The 17,408-nt window shown below is 47.0% G+C and overlaps 1 protein-coding gene across 2 annotated transcripts in view; it reads right to left on the minus strand.

Annotated features, from left to right (window-relative positions):
- Positions 1 to 539: 539 nt before the first annotated feature.
- Positions 540 to 17,408, minus strand: part of SLC17A9 (solute carrier family 17 member 9) — a 31,822-nt gene continuing 14,953 nt past the window's right edge. The window contains exons 3-13 of one of the 2 annotated variants that reach the window (XM_054046116.1): positions 16,801 to 16,940; positions 15,179 to 15,278; positions 13,301 to 13,431; positions 11,765 to 11,861; positions 10,094 to 10,190; positions 7,163 to 7,250; positions 6,568 to 6,602; positions 4,576 to 4,691; positions 2,306 to 2,361; positions 1,162 to 1,191; positions 540 to 1,040 (exon numbers count right to left, since the gene is read on the minus strand). In XM_054046116.1, coding sequence (XP_053902091.1) covers positions 877 to 1,040; positions 1,162 to 1,191; positions 2,306 to 2,361; positions 4,576 to 4,691; positions 6,568 to 6,602; positions 7,163 to 7,250; positions 10,094 to 10,190; positions 11,765 to 11,861; positions 13,301 to 13,431; positions 15,179 to 15,278; positions 16,801 to 16,940 — 1,054 coding nt within the window. In that variant the 3' untranslated portion in view covers positions 540 to 876. Of the gene's footprint in view, positions 1,041 to 1,161; positions 1,192 to 2,305; positions 2,362 to 4,244; positions 4,296 to 4,575; positions 4,692 to 6,567; positions 6,603 to 7,162; positions 7,251 to 10,093; positions 10,191 to 11,764; positions 11,862 to 13,300; positions 13,432 to 15,178; positions 15,279 to 16,800; positions 16,941 to 17,408 lie in introns of those variants that run through there. The other variant, XM_054046117.1, reaches the window with a different exon arrangement.

A 17,408-nucleotide genomic window follows, 5' to 3' on the forward strand; every position in this document is an offset into this window, starting at 1 on the left:
CCTGATTGTACCTGTTATATATATGGCAATACTGAGGCACACAAGGGCAAGTTAAGGACAGTCCTTGGTATTATTAAGTTCATTTAGTGTTGATGAAAAGAACTGATTGACAGCCCTGGAGAGGGGAGTTATTGTCTCAGCCACAGAACAGGTAGAACATGGACACCTGCAATGCATGCTCAGATGTCTCATCTCTGTCCTGGAGGGAGCATCTCTCAGGATGAAAGAGGAGTTCACTCTCTATGAGCCGTTCAGTCCTTGGCATCTCTGCCGAGACTCTCAGCTAAGGTACCATTTAGTGTCAGCTGGGATGGCATTTCCTGCACTAGGAACTTGACTGGAGGTACCAACTGATTTCACATAGGCCATGAGCTGCTTCGTTCAGGCACTAGTGAATTCAAATTCAAACTGCGGCAAAGAGCCCTGTGGCACCTTATAGACTGACAGACGTATTGGAGCATGAGCTTTCATGGGTGAATACCCACTTCATCCGACGAAGTGGGTATTCACCCACGAAAGCTTATGCTCCAATACGTCTGTTAGTCTATAAGGTGCCACAGGACTCTTTGCCGCTTTTACAGATCTAGACTAACACGGCTACCCCTCTGCTACAAATTCAAACTGGTGACCTAGAGCTGAAAGGCTCTATAACTCATCAGCCATCCCCTGAGCAAAGTTTTAACTCTGGATTTCCTCCCTTCTCTGGGTTTAGTTCAGGCCCGTAATATTCTCTCAATAGATTTTTTTTTCTATTTAAATTCTACAAAATAATAATATTCTCTTCTGCAAACAACCATTTGCACAACAGCTAGCAATAGAAATTACAGTCCTAAACCCTTCAACAGATTTCATTTGCTGAACTCATCTTTACAGCGACTATAGATCTATGTATGCAGAGTCTGTGTCCATCCTTCGGGCCTCTCCAAAGATCAGGAATGTACAGAGCCCCAGGGCATTAACTGTAGCCACAAGGTTGAAAACAGAAACCCAAGAACCAGTGGTTTCAATCAGATGACCGGCTAAATACACACAAACGACACCTGTGTACAGAGAGAGAGAGCAGAAATGAATCAAATAGAACTTGGCCAGGGCCTCGCCCTGTAATGTCAGCTCAGCCGGAGGATCCCCCAAATGAGGGACAATTCCAGGAAAATCCCTTACCTAATAGGGCTCCACCTGTATTTCCAATGCCTGTAAAGAGAAGAAGGAAACCACTGCATCACACCAATTTGCACACGATGCTTCTAACCGTAAGATACTTGCTAGGAATCCGGAAATTTCAACACTCACATGCGCCCTTTCGATAGCCTGACTCCTGTGTGTGCACAAGCCTTAGACTCATTAAAGGGCATGCACGTGCAATGATTTGCACCTGCCGAGGGCAGGTGAAAGCACATGAATAAGCCCTGGGAGAGGCTGAGGGTTGACAATCTAGCTCTGAATGTGTCCAGTGCTACTCCCAAGACTTTTCACTCGCTTTGGGTTCGCTCGTGCTGGTTAGACACAGCCCCACTGTGTGGGTGTCAGGGTAGAGCTGCACGGGGTAGAACGAGGGAGAGTTCTGGGAAGTAGACTTCCTCCCAGAGCTCACAGAAAGAGCTTATCCACTGCTACCCTTTCAGGCAGTCCAGCGTATACTTTCCCTAAGGTGCACCTAAGTAGCTCAGTTGTCCAGTGTGTGGAGGGCAGGGTCCACCTCCTCCCCATCCCCCTTCAGGAGGTCTTGCTCTCCCAGGGGGATGCAGAGACTGCACGCGAGTCTGGCTGCTGTGTAGGAGCGAGGACTCCTTGTACACTCCCTATACACCCATAAAGCCACTCCGTTTCATAAGTAGGGCCCTACCAAATTCACGGCCATGACAAACGCGTCACAGACCGAGAAAACTGGTCTTTTGTGTGCTTGTACCCTATATTATATAGATTTCATGGGGGAGACCCGCGTTTCTCAAATTGGGGGTCCTGACCCAAAAGGGAGTTGCAGGGGGGTCACAATGTTATTGTAGGGGAGGTTGTGGTAGTGCTACTCTTATTTCTGCGCTGCTGCTGGCGGCGGTGCTGCCTTCAGAGCTGGGCAGCCGGAGAGCGGCAGCTGCTGGCCGGGAGCCCAGCTCTGAAGGCAGCGCCCCGCCAGCAGCAGCGCAGAAGAAGGGGTGGAAATACCACGCCATGCCAGCCTTACTTCTGCGCTGCTGCTGGCAGCAGCTCTGCCTTCAGACTTGTGTTTACATGTAGTTCCCTGGGAATTATTCCCCAGACACGGGTATATTTTCTGTGCAAATAAAAATTGTTAAAAATGCCCCCTTACCAAACAACAAGCCAGCACACGAGGGAGCCAGATCCTGTACGTTGACTGAAATGCCACTATTCACAGAGAGAAGAGAAATTAAAGGGTTTTTATTTGTAAACAGGTTTTGTCTGCTTTTCAGAATTTACATGAGATAAAGCATGCTGTTGTTCAATGAAGGGAACCAATCTGAACCAACCCCGTGGGGAGAAGGAGGGAACTGAGAACCAAAATATGGTTGAAATTGAACCAAGATGGGAAAATAACTGAATGGAAAGACTTCAAAATAAGAAGCAAAGAGCTTCAGTATTAGCGGAAAAGTACAATAGATACAGTGGTGCTTAGACGGCCGCAGTTGCATTTATAAAGTGTTAGGTGGGGCCAGAATGAAATTTGAATTCTCTTTGGTGTGTCCATCATTAGCCTGCTAGAACGTGCCAGCTTCACTGTGGCAAGACTAAGGATCGGATCGGCGGGTAGCAATGGATCTATTGGGGATCGACTTATCGTGTCTAGTGAAGATGCAATAAAATCGATCCCTGATCGCTCTGCCGTTGACTCCAGAAATCTACCACGGCAAGAGGCGGAAGTGGAGTCAACGGCGGTGCAGCCACGGTCGACTCGCTGCCGTCCTCACAGCCAGGTAAGTCGACCTAAAATACGCAACTTCAGCTACGCTATTCACGTAGCTGAAGTTGCATATCTTAGGTCAACCCCCACCCCCACCCCGGTAGTGTAGACCTAAAACACTTTCCCCTGCTAGACTAGGACTTGGTGTTGCTATACCAGTTCTGACCCACTGGTCTATGAAGCCCAACATCCTGCAGTGACCAAAATCTGATGCTTCGATTAATAGCTTTTAAGGCAAGAAGGAACCATTAGATCATCTAATCTATCCTCCTTCTGGGCTGAAGCCCCAAGCCCCAGCATCTCCCCCAGCCCCCCATGGGGCTGAAGCCCTGAGCCCTGAAGCCTTGAGCCTTGGTGACCCCCCTCCCCATGAGGCTAAAGCCCCATGGCTCCCCTCACCACAGCTGAAGCCAGGAGCTCTGCCACTCCGCAGGGCATAAGCCCCAAACTCCTCCCCCGCACCCCAGCCCAGCAGTTGAAGCCCAGAGCGTCCCCTTCCCTTCCCCTGCTGCTGGGCCCTGGAGTTTTTATATCATGTTGGGGGAGAGGGGGGGGTTAGAAAGAAAAAGGTTAAGAACCCCTGCATTACATCATCCTCCTGCATGTCACAGGCCGTAGAATATCACCCAGTTACTCCTGTATGGAGTCCAGTAACTTGTGTTTGACTAAAGCATGCCTTCCAGAGAGGCATCCCATCTTGAACTGAAGCCATCAAGAGATGGGGAATCTACCACTCCCCTTGGTAGTTAGTTCCAATGGTTAACAGCCCTCACTGTTAAAAAAAAAAGTGCCTTATTTCTCATTTGAATTTGTCTGGCTTTAACTTCTAGCCGTAAGTGGTTCTTCTGCCTTTCTTTGCTTCTATGATCACTCAAATTTAGAGGCAGAAAGAAAACCAAACAAACAGTTGTGCTAAAATTGGGAAGAAATCCCCAGTTCTAAGTGGACAATGAGACCGAAGTAAATAACAGTTTAAAAATCCTGGGGTGAATTTGCCAATGACTTCGCTAGAGGCTGGCATGGAAGGTGCTGTGGCAGCTCTCCTCGTGCAAACCTCATAATGCATCTCAGACATGATCTGCAGCAACCTGGCTGCCCCATCTGCTAAGCAGCGTATTCATCCATTACCCCAGTCTGGCCCTGTGCTGGGCTGTTTCAAGACTAAGCTGAGATAGTGGGAAGGTGGTGAGAGAAATCCTTGAATTTGAATCGTGTCATATATTTCATATTTCCCAACAGTGGGTTTTTACAAGGATTTAGCTGGCGGTCTTGAGTTACTGACACTTACAGTGCTCATGTTCTGGACCCTTCATCTTTATGTACAGTCATTGCTCAATAAAGCCTGGATAAATCCTCACGCCTTCGATCTTAGATTAGAACTCTTCACATGTAACAAATAAAACATTGGTTCAATTTGTCTGCTAGGTGTTTGACATAAACTGCCTCTATAAAGGCAGCATGGCCTATGAACGGGGCACTAGGCTAAGTCTCCGAAGACCTGGGTTCTATTCTTGGCTCTCCCATTGGCCAGATGGGTGATGTTGGGCAAGTCCCTTAATCGCTTTGTGCCTCAGTTTCCCCAGTGGGGATAATGACATCTCCCTCCTGAAAAGTACTCTATCAGAGCTATGCGTTACTCCTATGATGATGATGATGATTACCTGTGGTTAAAGGTCTGAAGTCCAATTGAGACAGATGCAAATACTATAGCTTTGCAAAAACTGGATGTCTGACCCATGCACAAGGCAAAAATGCTTGATACGCCTGATCCGATGACCTGAAGGAAAAAGAAAATTAATGACATCCGCAACAGATTCACAGCGAGTTGCAGTGAACAAAAGTAGCTCCTATTGCAGACGGGCTGTCCCTTTTTGAAATACGAAGGGCTCATGATGGTTCTGTATACAGAGCTGGGTGGTTCTTACGACTTGCTTTCCTCTGCATGGCACCTTCATTTCCTAAGGCGACGGCCTATGGGCACAGACAAGTGCCCTTTTGTGAGGCGGAGGCAATGGAGCATGTTATAGAGCAGCATTTCCCAAATGATGGGTCCTGACCAGTGTTCCCTCTAATTTCTTACATCCATGTGCGGAATGAATTTTGGTATGTGCACCAATATGGAGGTGATGTGTGATACATCACCTTCGTATTGGGGTAGATAACAAAATGAATGCGGTGGGGGTGGGGCCAAGGGGTTCAGAGTGTGAGAGTGAGGCTCAGGGCTGCAGCAGAGGGTTGGAGTGCAGGGAATGTGTGGGCTCTGCGGGAGTGGAGCTTCTCCGTGGGTACTCAAATTTGCCACCCCTGCAAATTTGCCACCCTAGGCCTAGACCTTGTCAGCCTATGCGATAATACGCCACTGCTTTGGGGTGAGGCCAGGGATGAGGGGTTTGGGCTGCAGGCTTACCCAGCTCTCTCTCACCACAGCAGCTCGGGGCCGGGGAAGAGGCACCTCTCCCCGGCCACGGCAGCTCTGGGGCAGGTACGTGCTGGGTCCTGCGAGGAGGGCTGCCTCTCCCCACCGCAGCCCTGAGCCCCTGTGTGGGGTTTAATAGGCAGCCGCGCAGCTTAGAGGGAATGTAGGTCCTGACCCACTAGTGCAGGAGTAGTCAATTACTTTTTGTCACGGTCCAAATTTCTTGGTCAATGGTATAGTCAAGGTCCAGTGTCCAGAGAAAATAATAATAAAAAAAACCAACAATAATAAGTAAATGAAAAGATATCGGGGTCCGTTCAAAAGTGGTCCGGATTTGGCCCACGGTCCGCCTATTGACTACCCGTGCACTAGTGGGTCGTGGGAAGGGTCTAGATGGGTTGCCAGTAACTGCCCTCCCCCATGCCACTTCCCCGCTTCCCCCATGCTCTTTTCTGCCTGGCCGGGGAAGCAGGCAGCAGCAGTGCGGAGGAAGCAGCCGGAGCCAGTGAGCTGGCTGATAGCGACTGCGGCCTGGTCGTAGGGAGAGAAGGGATGACTAGATGCAGCAGGGGGCAGAGCTAGGAGCGTGAGAGCAAGGGGCTGGGGGGAGCTGAGCAGGGGTTTTGGCCACACTAGTGAGGGGAGAGCAGGGGCTGAGAAGGGGACTGGGGAGCAGAAGGCTGAGAACAAACTCAGAATTGCTGTTGTACACTCACAGGATTTTAGAAATAGTCGTTTCTGTACATCTTTATATAACAGGGGCTCCCCATAAGAGACCAAACGCAGTTGGGGGGCCACCATAGTAAAATGTTTGGGAGCCGCTGTTCTACAGAAGAGATGCGCTGCTCTCGCATGGGGATTTTATTCTTGTTCATTCTTTTGCTGTTTCCCTTCATCTAAAATCTGGAGAGTCATTCGGTGTGAAAGAACACGCTTGCTCTGTGGGGCTGACAAAAACCCTCCATATCGCTCACAAAATCGCCACTCCCAGGCAAACTGTTAAAATGTAATGGTTTGTCAAAGCCCAGTGAAAAGGTCATGGCCTTTCTCTGTATCCTTCCCATGGATGCTGGTTACTAGCTATCTGCCTATCTATAAAAGCTCTTTTTTTTTTTGTAACCAAAATCATGAGTCCAGTTTCCCAAGAACTTGAATCTGATTTTCACTGTTAGACTAACGTGCAAAATCAGCGCTAACAGATAACTGATGTTTCACTCACAGGCTTTCGTTTTCTTACCTGCATGAACTTACGAACGGTGATCGTTTTATAGCCTGAAAGGGAAAAGGAAGACAATTGGAGGTATTTAAACTAGACTCCTCTCAATGAAGCTGGGACTAATGTTTCAGTCTAGAAGAGTTCAACACCCATCGTTTGGGCTCATGTCAGGAGAGTGAGTATAAGGTAAACTTAACACACAGGGTCAGATTCTGTTCTTAGACAGGTGCTTACAACTCCCATACAAGACAAAGGGTATGGCTAGACTATGAGGCTTTTAGCTGCTGTTTGTTGACAGGAGAGAGCTCTCCTGCCGACAAAAAGCTTCCACCCCCCACGAGCGGCAGTGGCTTTGTCGGCAGGAGAGCGCTCCTGTTCACACCGGCGCTTTTTGTTGGTAAAACTTTGGTTGACAAAATGACAAAAGTGTTGCCGATGAAGTGCCAGTGTAGACAAACCCAAAGGGCGTTACGAATATGTAGAGGCCAGTATTTATCCAAGTTCCAGGCCAGAAGCTCAGCTTCCCCTTTCTCCCACCAAACCCGTCTCCTCCCATCCAGTCTTTTCTTTGCATTCTGAAAAGACAGAGCGGATGAACAACCCAAGGATCTCTTACCCTGATTGATCAGGTGATCAGACAGAAATCCACTAAACAAACTTGTTGGGATTGCAACCAGCCATGGCACGACGTTAAACACCCAGCCCTGAAAGGAGAACAATCCTCACAGGAAAAGTGAAGAGAAGCAACGTTCACATCCTGCTAGTGGAGCAGGGTTTGTTTGCAGCTAATGGATTTTATACTGCGGGGGTTTCCATGGGACATTAGGGTTTACCCTTTCCTGGTGCTTTTGCTCACCTAACATAGGAGCTTTAAGCCAGTTTCTCATAACACTCTGCCCAATGCTCTACAGCATTCTGGTGCATTCCAGGATGGGGCCTGAGGTCTGTAATGTACGTGCACACATGGTGCTATATAAATAAGTGAATTGTTAAAGACCATAAAGTCTGACTGGCTTTACACCCATGACAGAGCGGCAGAAATTTCTCTCTACAGCAATAAGGAAGGATTAAAAGTGGCAGAGTTTACTGGCAAACAAGATTCTGCAGCACAGAGCCAATATGCAAACTGTGTATTCTATCCAGCCTAATGGGTCACCAGCAAAACTGCAGACTAAATTCAGACTCCAGCCGCTATATTATTAGCTAGCATTTCTATGCAGCTGAGGGAACACAGCTGGGTTTTCTGATGTCAGGGTTGAACTTTCAAGACTGGTAAAGAGGAAAATCTTGCTTTGTCTTTTCAACTGAGAAAATGTGTTATGGATGTAACTGAAGACGACTAATGGAAACATTTTCAAAAGCACCTAAGTAATGTAGGAGTTTAGATCCCACTGGCTTTCAGTGAGACAGAGTCAGATTTTCAGAGGTATTTAGGTGTCCAGTGGGATTTTCAAAAGCACCAAAAGAGGTTAAGCCTCTAACTGACTTCAATGGGTGTTAGGAACCTAACCTGTTCAGATGATGATGTCAACCTCACTAGGCACATATCTGCATTGTTAGGAACCTAAATACCTTTGAAAATCTAGCCCTTAGTCACGTTTGAAAAAGGAACTTCGGCTCCTAAATTGCATTGGCAGTTTGCAAAACGAGAGCCTGATTTTCAGAAGAGCGGAACACTTGCAGCTCCCAATGATGCCAGCTGGAGCTGTTCTCGCTCAGCACCTCTAAGCTTGTGGCCCAAAATATTCAAGAAAAACATAAGGGCATATAACAATGCCACATTGTTATTTTATAGGGTCCCTTTTCAAATCATAGCACACTTCACGGCCTGGGCCAAAGGTGCAGGATTCTCTTCATTGAATTGGACATTAGCAGAGGGAGAAAAACAACTCACCTGCAGCATGTATGTTTGGCCAGTAGGTGACATAGTTTTACCACATTAAGGACTGTCAACCCTTTCAATTTACATCGAATGAATCCATGTTTTATTAATATTTATGAAGCAATGGCCAGATGCAGGAATATTATATAGAGCATCTTACATAAGGGCACAGGAATTAAATATGTAACAGATGGCTAAATTACCAAATCACTGCTACCCAAGCGTATTACAAGAGGTGCTGCAAATCTTGTTATAACAATATGTTTGCTGGTTTAATACATGATTTTAATATAAATATCGAGTATGTCATAAAGCCCCTCGTTAATGTAATAAATGTAAGGGGCTCTGGGAAATTCCAGAAACACACGACAGAGCCACCATAGAAAAGACAATCTCGGGATTTCTGTGGGCAGAATGAATTGTAAAAATACAAGGTCTCAGCCTGGAAGAATTTTAACCAAGTTTCAGAAAAATGGGCAATTTATTTGTGGAGAGAGGCCTTTCTTCAGAGCTTTGCAAATAAAAAATGTATATTAATTAGTAATTAAAATTTGTAGCCTTGTAACAACTAACAATATCACGCCTCTAAGCTCAGTTATGCCAATACAGTAACAAAGCCCTGTGGTGGTTGTCTGAAATTGCTTGCAGCGATGAGCTCTGTGCCAGCCTCATCCACACAACGGGGCAGCCTAGAGACCACACAGAACTCTGTGAGAAAGGGATTCATGACGGGGAGCTGCTGATGGGGGGGAAGAGCAGCATGATGACACTACTGGAAAGGATCAGAGCAGGCAATGCTATTCCTTGGCACTGCTGGTCCATTTGGATAGTTAAACAATATGGCCAGATCCTGCAATCAGATCCCGCGATGTCAATGTGCAGGTGCAAGGGGGTGGGGGGGGATTTGATGGCATGGATCAGGGCCTATATTTGTAGCTTTGTTTTAGAAGGGACGTGTGGGAGGTACAAGTTTCTATTCCCCTATTATTAAATAGCTGGACTCCTGCATATATCAAGCATATACTCCCTGCTTGCCAACACCTTCACGTAAGAATCAGGGGTAAAGGCAACAGGCCACCACCATGTATACAGCACATCCATATGGGGCAGAAATCATTCCTCCTCCTTCCCTCTTCTCTCCCTCTCAGCAATGCTTGATCCCAAGAAAAAGCTTTTCTCCTATACTGACACCGTCTTCCTGACTCATCCAAAATCTGTGGCCCAGTTACCAGCTGTGTGTTTTGGGGGAGTTGCATTAGATCTCATGGGCTACAAAGGAGGCCTTGGACAGTGCAGGAGCGGCTTCTTCTCGAGAGCTTGACATTATGGAGCAACCGAGAGTGTTGCTCCCTGACATATTCTCAGAGGGGACCTTGCGGCAAGACGGGGCACGCGACACAATGTGAGTGAACCTGTCAGAACAATGCGGAAGGACTAGACCAATCAAAATCAAATGTGGGGGCGAAGGGAACTAAAATCAACCTCCTAGTGTTAGTGGCTCAGATACCGAAAGGGCCGTTCTCTTCAGGCCTGATCCAGAGCCCGTTGAAGGCAATGCAAAGCTTCCCAATCTTAACGGGAGCTATGTAAACACACGGAAAATACTACAGCTGTTTGTTGGTACTGAGCTTTCAGAGCCTCCGCTTTGCTGTGGTGTCAGCCTACCTTAGACTCGGGAAAAGTGTCCTTAAAGAAAGTTGGCAACCAGGAGAGGAGGGTGAAAAATGTGCTGCCCGTAGAAAGCTGAGCTACTATGACAGCCCTGTAAATATACAATGGGAAAAAGAATCAAACAAGATGACAGATCACATTGGATAACAAAAAGGGATTCTAGCTACCCACTACTTCAAGGCAGTGGTGTCAGGCATATAAATAAACCCTCTATAGCACTGAAACCGCTTCCTGCGATTTATTGGAGATACCTAACCCCACCTGCCTGCCAGAGCAAGAAGAGAGAGCAATGCACCAGCGTATTCCCATGATGCTTTCACCATCGGCAGCTCTGAATGGGGCCTTGATATCTTGATAACTTATGATACAATCAGTGATGATAACCGTCATACTCATGGAGTGCATCACAGTATGAAAGATCCCATCAGATTCTTACTTACAGCAGGACTTGTACCCTTCCTTGAGATTTTGTTTAGGTCCTGCTAAATGTCTGTCGGGCAAACATGTCCATTCAAGCCCAGATATTAGCGATAATAAGCAACTGATTTAATCTAGTATACTAGCTGGGGTGGTGTGGACATTGAAACAGTAACACAGGCGGTTTTGAACAGAACCATATCTGACAGGACACTGCAATGCAAGCGTACCAGGGAGAATTACTAGCTTCATGTTACGCCCACATTATTAACATAGCTTCTTTCTTACCAGTGCATCCTCGGCACCCTTTCCAGAATACTGCCCATTTCCCCACCTATCACCTTACTGTCTTTAAAGCCAGGGCCATTTTCCCTCAGATCCTGTCACTGTCTTTCCTTAAATGGCCACAAGGCAGATGTGTTGAGCAATACGAAAACATTCCCCTGCTCTGGACTGGACAGTGTTAAATCCAGAACCCTAAACTAGGAGGATGTAATGTCTCCTGAGACAGTTTATTAAGTCAAAGTGACAATTAAAAGGGCATTTTTTGGTTGTCTCTCTCTGCAACGAGAGCAAAGATTACAGCACTCAGTGTCCTCTGAGCAATAAATGCAGGTTGGGGAAGTAATATCTTTTATTGGACCAAGTTCTGTTGGTGACAGTGATAAGCTTTCGAGTCACAGGTCTTGGAAAAACCTGAAGAAGAACTCTGTGTCATTCGAAAGCTTGTCTCTCTCACCAACAGAAGTTGGTCTAATAAAATATATTCCTGCCCCAACCTTGTCTCTCTAAATACAGAATGTGGCATTATGTCCTGAACTGTTTGAAGCACTGCTTGTAAAACAGAACCACAGACAAATATAATTCACAGAAGATGGGATGGTGTAAAGAGACTCACCTGTAATAAGGTAATACGCTGCAAAATGATGATGATTAATTTACTGCCTAGTGATAAGCTCATTGGTGTAATGATTATTGTTTTGATTCGGATATTTATGTGGCAATGATTTGTAAACCTGTTAAAACTTCCTAAATAAATAAATAGCTATCAAATAAAAAAAGCAACCTTGGAAAGACCCACCATTCTGCCCCCGGCTGGCCTAGTTAGGAAATGCATGGTGGTAGTTAACTCCAGGAGCAAGACACAAAGGCTTCAGAATGGAAGGATGGTGGAGCAACAAGAAAACCAGATTCTGCATGAGAGAGGTGCTGACATGCACAACACGCATGGCCGTGACATTTACTCACCAGATAGGGGCCTTTTTAAATAACTGCTTCCAGGGAACTTTGGTCTGTTTGGATAACGAGAGGCCCTTTGCTAACTGTTCTAAGCGAATGATGAGTTCTGCAGGGAAGAAATATATCAAATCAAAGCTATGTTTTCCAATAGTCTACACAGACACGCTGGATCTGTTTTATCCTAGGGCTTAACCACATGGTTTAAGAACTGCTTAAAATGTGCATTCAGAAGGATAACCCTGGAACATCTATGCATTAAACCATAAAAACTGCTTTAAGTAGCGGTGGTGTTCTAACTGAACTTCCTCCAAACCCCCACCCTATGCACACACACACACACGCACGCCTCCAGACACAGCAAATCAAGAGTTAATGCTGAACCTCCGTCCTGAAAGGACCCTGGTGCGGTCTCAATTACTGCCACTGGCCTTGACAAATGCAACCTTACCCTGCTCACATCCACTCAGAAGGCTGTTGCAAAGATCATTTTCCTAGCCCATCACTTTGCCCACGTCGCCCTTCTCTTTGCATCCCTCCACTGGTTCCCCTTCTCTATTGCATCAAACATGGGCTACTTGTCTTCACTTTCAAGCCCCTTAATGGCCTATCCCCCACCCTACCTATCATCTCTCCTTCAGTGTCGACTTCCGCCTGCCTCCATTGCTCAGTTGATACTTTTTCAAACAAGCACCTTTGTGCTTCTCCCATGCTGCCCCTTATACTTAGGAGACGCTCCACACAGGGGTGCTGGAACGGCAGGGCCAGGGGGCCATTTTTACCTGCCTTAAGGGCAAGCGACGGGGAGGAGGGGGCGGAGAGGAGCAAGTGGGGGTGGAGCCTTGGGGGAAGAAGCAGAGCGAGGGCGGGGCTTCAAGGGACGGGGCGGAGTGAAGGCAGGGACTCAGGGGAAGAGGTGAAGCAGGGATAGGATCACGGCTCAGGTGCCGGTGCCTCCCTCCCCCCACTTCTAGGGAGCTTCTGGTGCTTCTGGCTCCCCGAAAACATCCAAAACCCACCTAATTATGCTCCTTCAAGATCCTCCTTAAAACTCTCATTTTCTGTAAAGCCTATAAAAAAATTAACAACAGCTAGGCTGCAATCCATGAAGGTACTTAGGTGCCTAAAGCCCAGACTTAGGTGCCCAAGTCTGAGGCTTAAGGACCTAAGTCCCAGTTCTGGCTCCACTGCCATCCATGAATCTCCTGCCAAACCCTGTAAGCGCCTAAGCTCACGCAGCACCCAAGTTTTTGCAGTAAAAGTTCTCTACGCACCTACGTTTCTGCCTAAACCCCAAAGAGATTCACAAACCAGGAAGAGCCAGGCTTTTGGACACCTAAGTCACATGTGGGGCTGATCCAGTAGGTTTGCTCAGAGGTGGCCTAGCAGGTCGGGTGCCACTCAGAATCCAGCCAGAGGAGGAGGTGGTAGTGCCACCTGTCATTTGCCCCAGGGTTAACAATTGCCATCCATCACTTTCCTGTCATCTCCACTGCACAGCCTCGTGAACAGCTATTGCCAGTAGGAATGAATAGGGTGGGGGGTTACCTTTGTCATTCAGGAGGTATTTGCACATGCAGTAAACCCAGAGCAAAGTGAGTAATCCAGAGAAATAGAAGACACTTTCCCAGCCATACCAGTCCAGAAGGAGGGACCCTGCCCCACCAATCACCAGCGTCCTGGAAAGAAAAGCCAGAGAGATTATGAGACTGATCGGAGTGTTCTTTAGGCAAACTCACAATCCATGCATCAGCGGTAAGGAGTCAACACTATGGTTTATTGGATGTTATTTATCCAGCCCTCAAGAGCTGTTCATCTTATCAAACAGTTGCATTGGCTAATCATTCCCTACCTCAATAATGCTGAGAGGAGAGGTTGCTTGGTTATTAAAAACCACTCCACTGTACTATAGACCATTCTATTGCTACGGCACTGGAGAAGAACCTGCTCTATTTCTTAATTTGACACTTTGGGTCAAATCCTCAGCTGGTGTAAGTCAGCGTAGTTCTACTGAAGTTTTTGGAACATGGTCAGTTTACACCAGTCGCAAATCTAGGCCTTTGTTTCCTACTGATGTCTGAAATACCTGGCAATGAAAGGATGCCACAGAGCATTCTGAGGTACACTCTGATTGTAGGCACTGAGACAAGGAAAGAACCCTTAGCCCACTTAGGTATGTCTACACAGCAATTAAGCAGCTGTGACTGGCTTGTGTCAGCTGACTCGGGCTTGTGGGGCTCGGGCTCTGGGTCTGTAAAACTGCAGTGTAGACATTTTGGCTCAAGCTCCAGCCCAAGCCTGGATGTCTACAATGCAATTTTATAGCCCCGCAGTCTGAGCTCCATAAGCCCAAGTCAGCTGACTGGGGCCAGCCGTGGGTTTAAATTAATGGAGATATCCTATCTCCTAGAACTGGAAGGGACCTTGAAAGGTCATCGAGTCCAGCCCCCTGCCTTCACTAGCAGGACCAAGTATTGATTTTTGCCCCAGATCCCTAAGTGGTCCCCTCAAGGATTGAACTCATAACCCTGGGTTTAGTAGGTCAATGCTCAAACCACTGAGCTATCCCTCCTGTTTAATTGCTGTGTAGACATACCCTTAGTCCTTCCAGCAAGATCACCATTTATATCCTGGAATACATCTATCCGCAAAAGAAAGTCACAGGAATAGATATGGTGCATAAAATACTACTGCTGCTTTGCCGCTCTATAGCCGTTTCTATCGGAGGTTCTCCAAGAACTTTACAAAGGTGGGAAAGTATTATTAATCCCCATTTAACGGAGAGAGAAACTGAGGCACAGGGAGGTTAAGTGACGTGCCCAGGGTCACACAGCAAGTCAGTGGAAGGGTCAGAAACAGAATTCAGGACCCTAGATGGTCTGTCTTGCTCTTCCTGCTGGACCATGCCACCTCCTGTTGGAAACCAAATGTAATAGCAACTCCTTCAAGCCGCTTACTCAAAAGACAAGATAAAATCCCTTTAATCCTCAACACACTTGAGAGAGGTGTCAAAGTAGCAGCCGTGTTAGTCTGCATCTGCAAAAAGAACAGGAGTACTTGTGGCACCTTAGAGACTAACAAATTTATTTGAGCATAAGCTTTCGTGGGCTACAGCCCACTTCTTCAGATGCAAAGAATGGAACATATATTGAGGAGATATATATACACATACAGAGAGCATGAAAAGGTGGGAGTTGTCTTACCAACTCTGAGAGGCTCAAAGACTTCAGTAATGAGTGTGTATATTCTATAGCAACTGTCTGAGCCTTCTTCAACTGGAACGGATACCCTACAGGATCCAGTGTTCCAGATGTACTTTGTGGGTTGGTGTTTTTGCCTATAGAAGTTTAATGGCACTTTATCTCCTGACCTAAGGCATCCCTCTGAGACGCTGTCACTCACCACCCAAAGCCAATGGGAACTTACCCAAACTGAGAGCCAGTCCCTACTGTGCTGCACGTGAAAGCTCGCTCACTCTCACGGACCTTCTGAGAAAAGAGGCTGGCCAAGGCAGGGAAGTACACTCCTAACAACAATGGAAATGAAAGAGTCAGCCATTGCCAGTCAGGGTACACATCAGTCAAACTTGCACTCGCGTGTGAGCGTGTTTGACTCAAATCCAACGATAGATAAATGCCAAAATGAGTCAACGAAGCAATGACCTCACGGTGTCACACACCAGTATGACTTATGGCAGCCCACTGCTCCCCTTGATATACCACATGGCCATTTGGAAGCTCATTTGTGCCTTCTCTGTATCTGCTGCCATTGCCCCCCTTTACTGTAATATTTGAGCTCCTCCTAAGTGTGAATGCATTTATCCTCACAACTTCCAGTGCGATAGGGCAGGGCCGTTATCCCCATTTTACAGCTGGGGAACTGTGGCACAGACAAATTCAGTGACTTGCTAAAAATTACACAAGGAGTCTGAGCAGAGCTGGGAACTGACCCCAGCTCACCTGACTCGGTGAACCTTAACCACAAGGCCAGCACTCCACCGCAGCAATAGCTGAGCCACACCAAAACTGATCCTTTTTCTCCCCCAGGGTTGAAAAAGCTTTAGTAACTTTTAATCCTTATTAAATAGTTGCCAGCTTTTTCTTATGGCGAAGTGAGTGATTCATCCTGGTTCTGGTGATGACAACATCATGTGCTCTGCTGAGTGGCAGAGTCACCTGGGATAGCATCCCAAGACTTTGCACAGTAATGGCACCAGCTGGTTTCAGTGGGGGGTTGGCATTCATGACACTATGGAGACAGATGTGGAGAGGATGTAAAACTCCCAGGGTGGAGGGCAGGGAAGAGCTGAATTCTAGAATGGGTCAGCTGTTGCAGTGATTAAAATACGGGCTAATTTGTACCTGGTTAAAACTGGAATGGATGCTACCTAGTGTTAATCTAGTCCTTGGTAGACATGTGGCCCCGAAATAATAAATTCTTACATAGAAAAGGAGGGGTACAAAGAAAGACGGGGGGAAAAGGAGTAAGCAGGAGAAAAGGCCCTCACTGAGAAGCTATGTTGCTCTGGTAGCTTACAAAAATGCAATTATTTATAATGATGTATCAGGCACCCAGTTAGTGGAGGCAGAAGCCCAGAAACGAAACAGTGAAAATAACCCAGAGTTTCTTATCGGTTAACAAGAAAAAGTCACCCAACCAACTTTTGGGTAGCACTCGCCAGGCTTCTGCAGTTCAGCAAGTGGAAGAGAAAATCATCCCAAATTATCATAGCTCAGGCGAAAGGCCAAAGAACCCCTCAAATTGCAGGTGCTTTGAAGCACGTTTACCATTTCAGAGGCAGACACGGAGATTCAAGCTTTTTATAGTGACAGCACCTTTCTCAGAGACAAATGTCTCCATTTGGTAGCCACTCTGCACCCAATTTTTATAACAGCAGTTCCAGATGTGGGGGCAGCTCAGAAACAGCTTGCTCTAACCAGCATTGCAATTGACACCTTGCAGTTATGACTTTCATTTGAATCCATCATATATGGAGTTGCAGTATAAGCATGGGTGGAACGAACACACAAAACAATTTTTTGTCTCACCTTGCAGTAGTCCCATGAGGAATCGAGCTATTGTCATGAAAATCAGGTGGGCAGAACTGATATAGGTGAGCAGCGGAGTGATGGCGGTGATGAAACCCCAGGCAGATGCAGAGAGGAGGAGGACTTTTTCTCCTCCGATCCTGAAAGATACGCATGAATTACGTAAAAGGGGAACTGTGGGTAGGCTATGGGGTTGGCGCACGGACTCGGAATCAGGACTTCAGGCGTCTCTTCCAAGCTGTTTAATAACGAAAGTCAGCCAGGCCTCTCCACCTGACCTTTCCATCCCACAAATGTCTTCAGGGATGGCCAGCTGACCTGCGCCCTTCACCTGCTTCCTTCGGGGAGGTGAGCAGCAAAGCAGACCCTTCCCCATCTCAACTGGAGTTATCGCCAGAATTGCATGTGTCCTGTACCATCATGTAGCAGCAGAACACGGCATCAGTCCTACCATTTAACTGCATGTCTGAGAGGCCCTAGAATGCACTGAGAGTGAAGGGGTGCCCAAGGGAAATCCCCACTTGCTCCCCAGCAGCAGCAGACAATGGGGATGAGAGATGAATCTAGCCACATTCATACTGTTTGGGATGGAAAGTGATTACCCATTC

The sequence above is a fragment of the Malaclemys terrapin genome, chromosome 12, assembly GCF_027887155.1.
Source record: "Malaclemys terrapin pileata isolate rMalTer1 chromosome 12, rMalTer1.hap1, whole genome shotgun sequence".
In the NCBI taxonomy this organism is placed as follows: domain Eukaryota; kingdom Metazoa; phylum Chordata; order Testudines; family Emydidae; genus Malaclemys; species Malaclemys terrapin.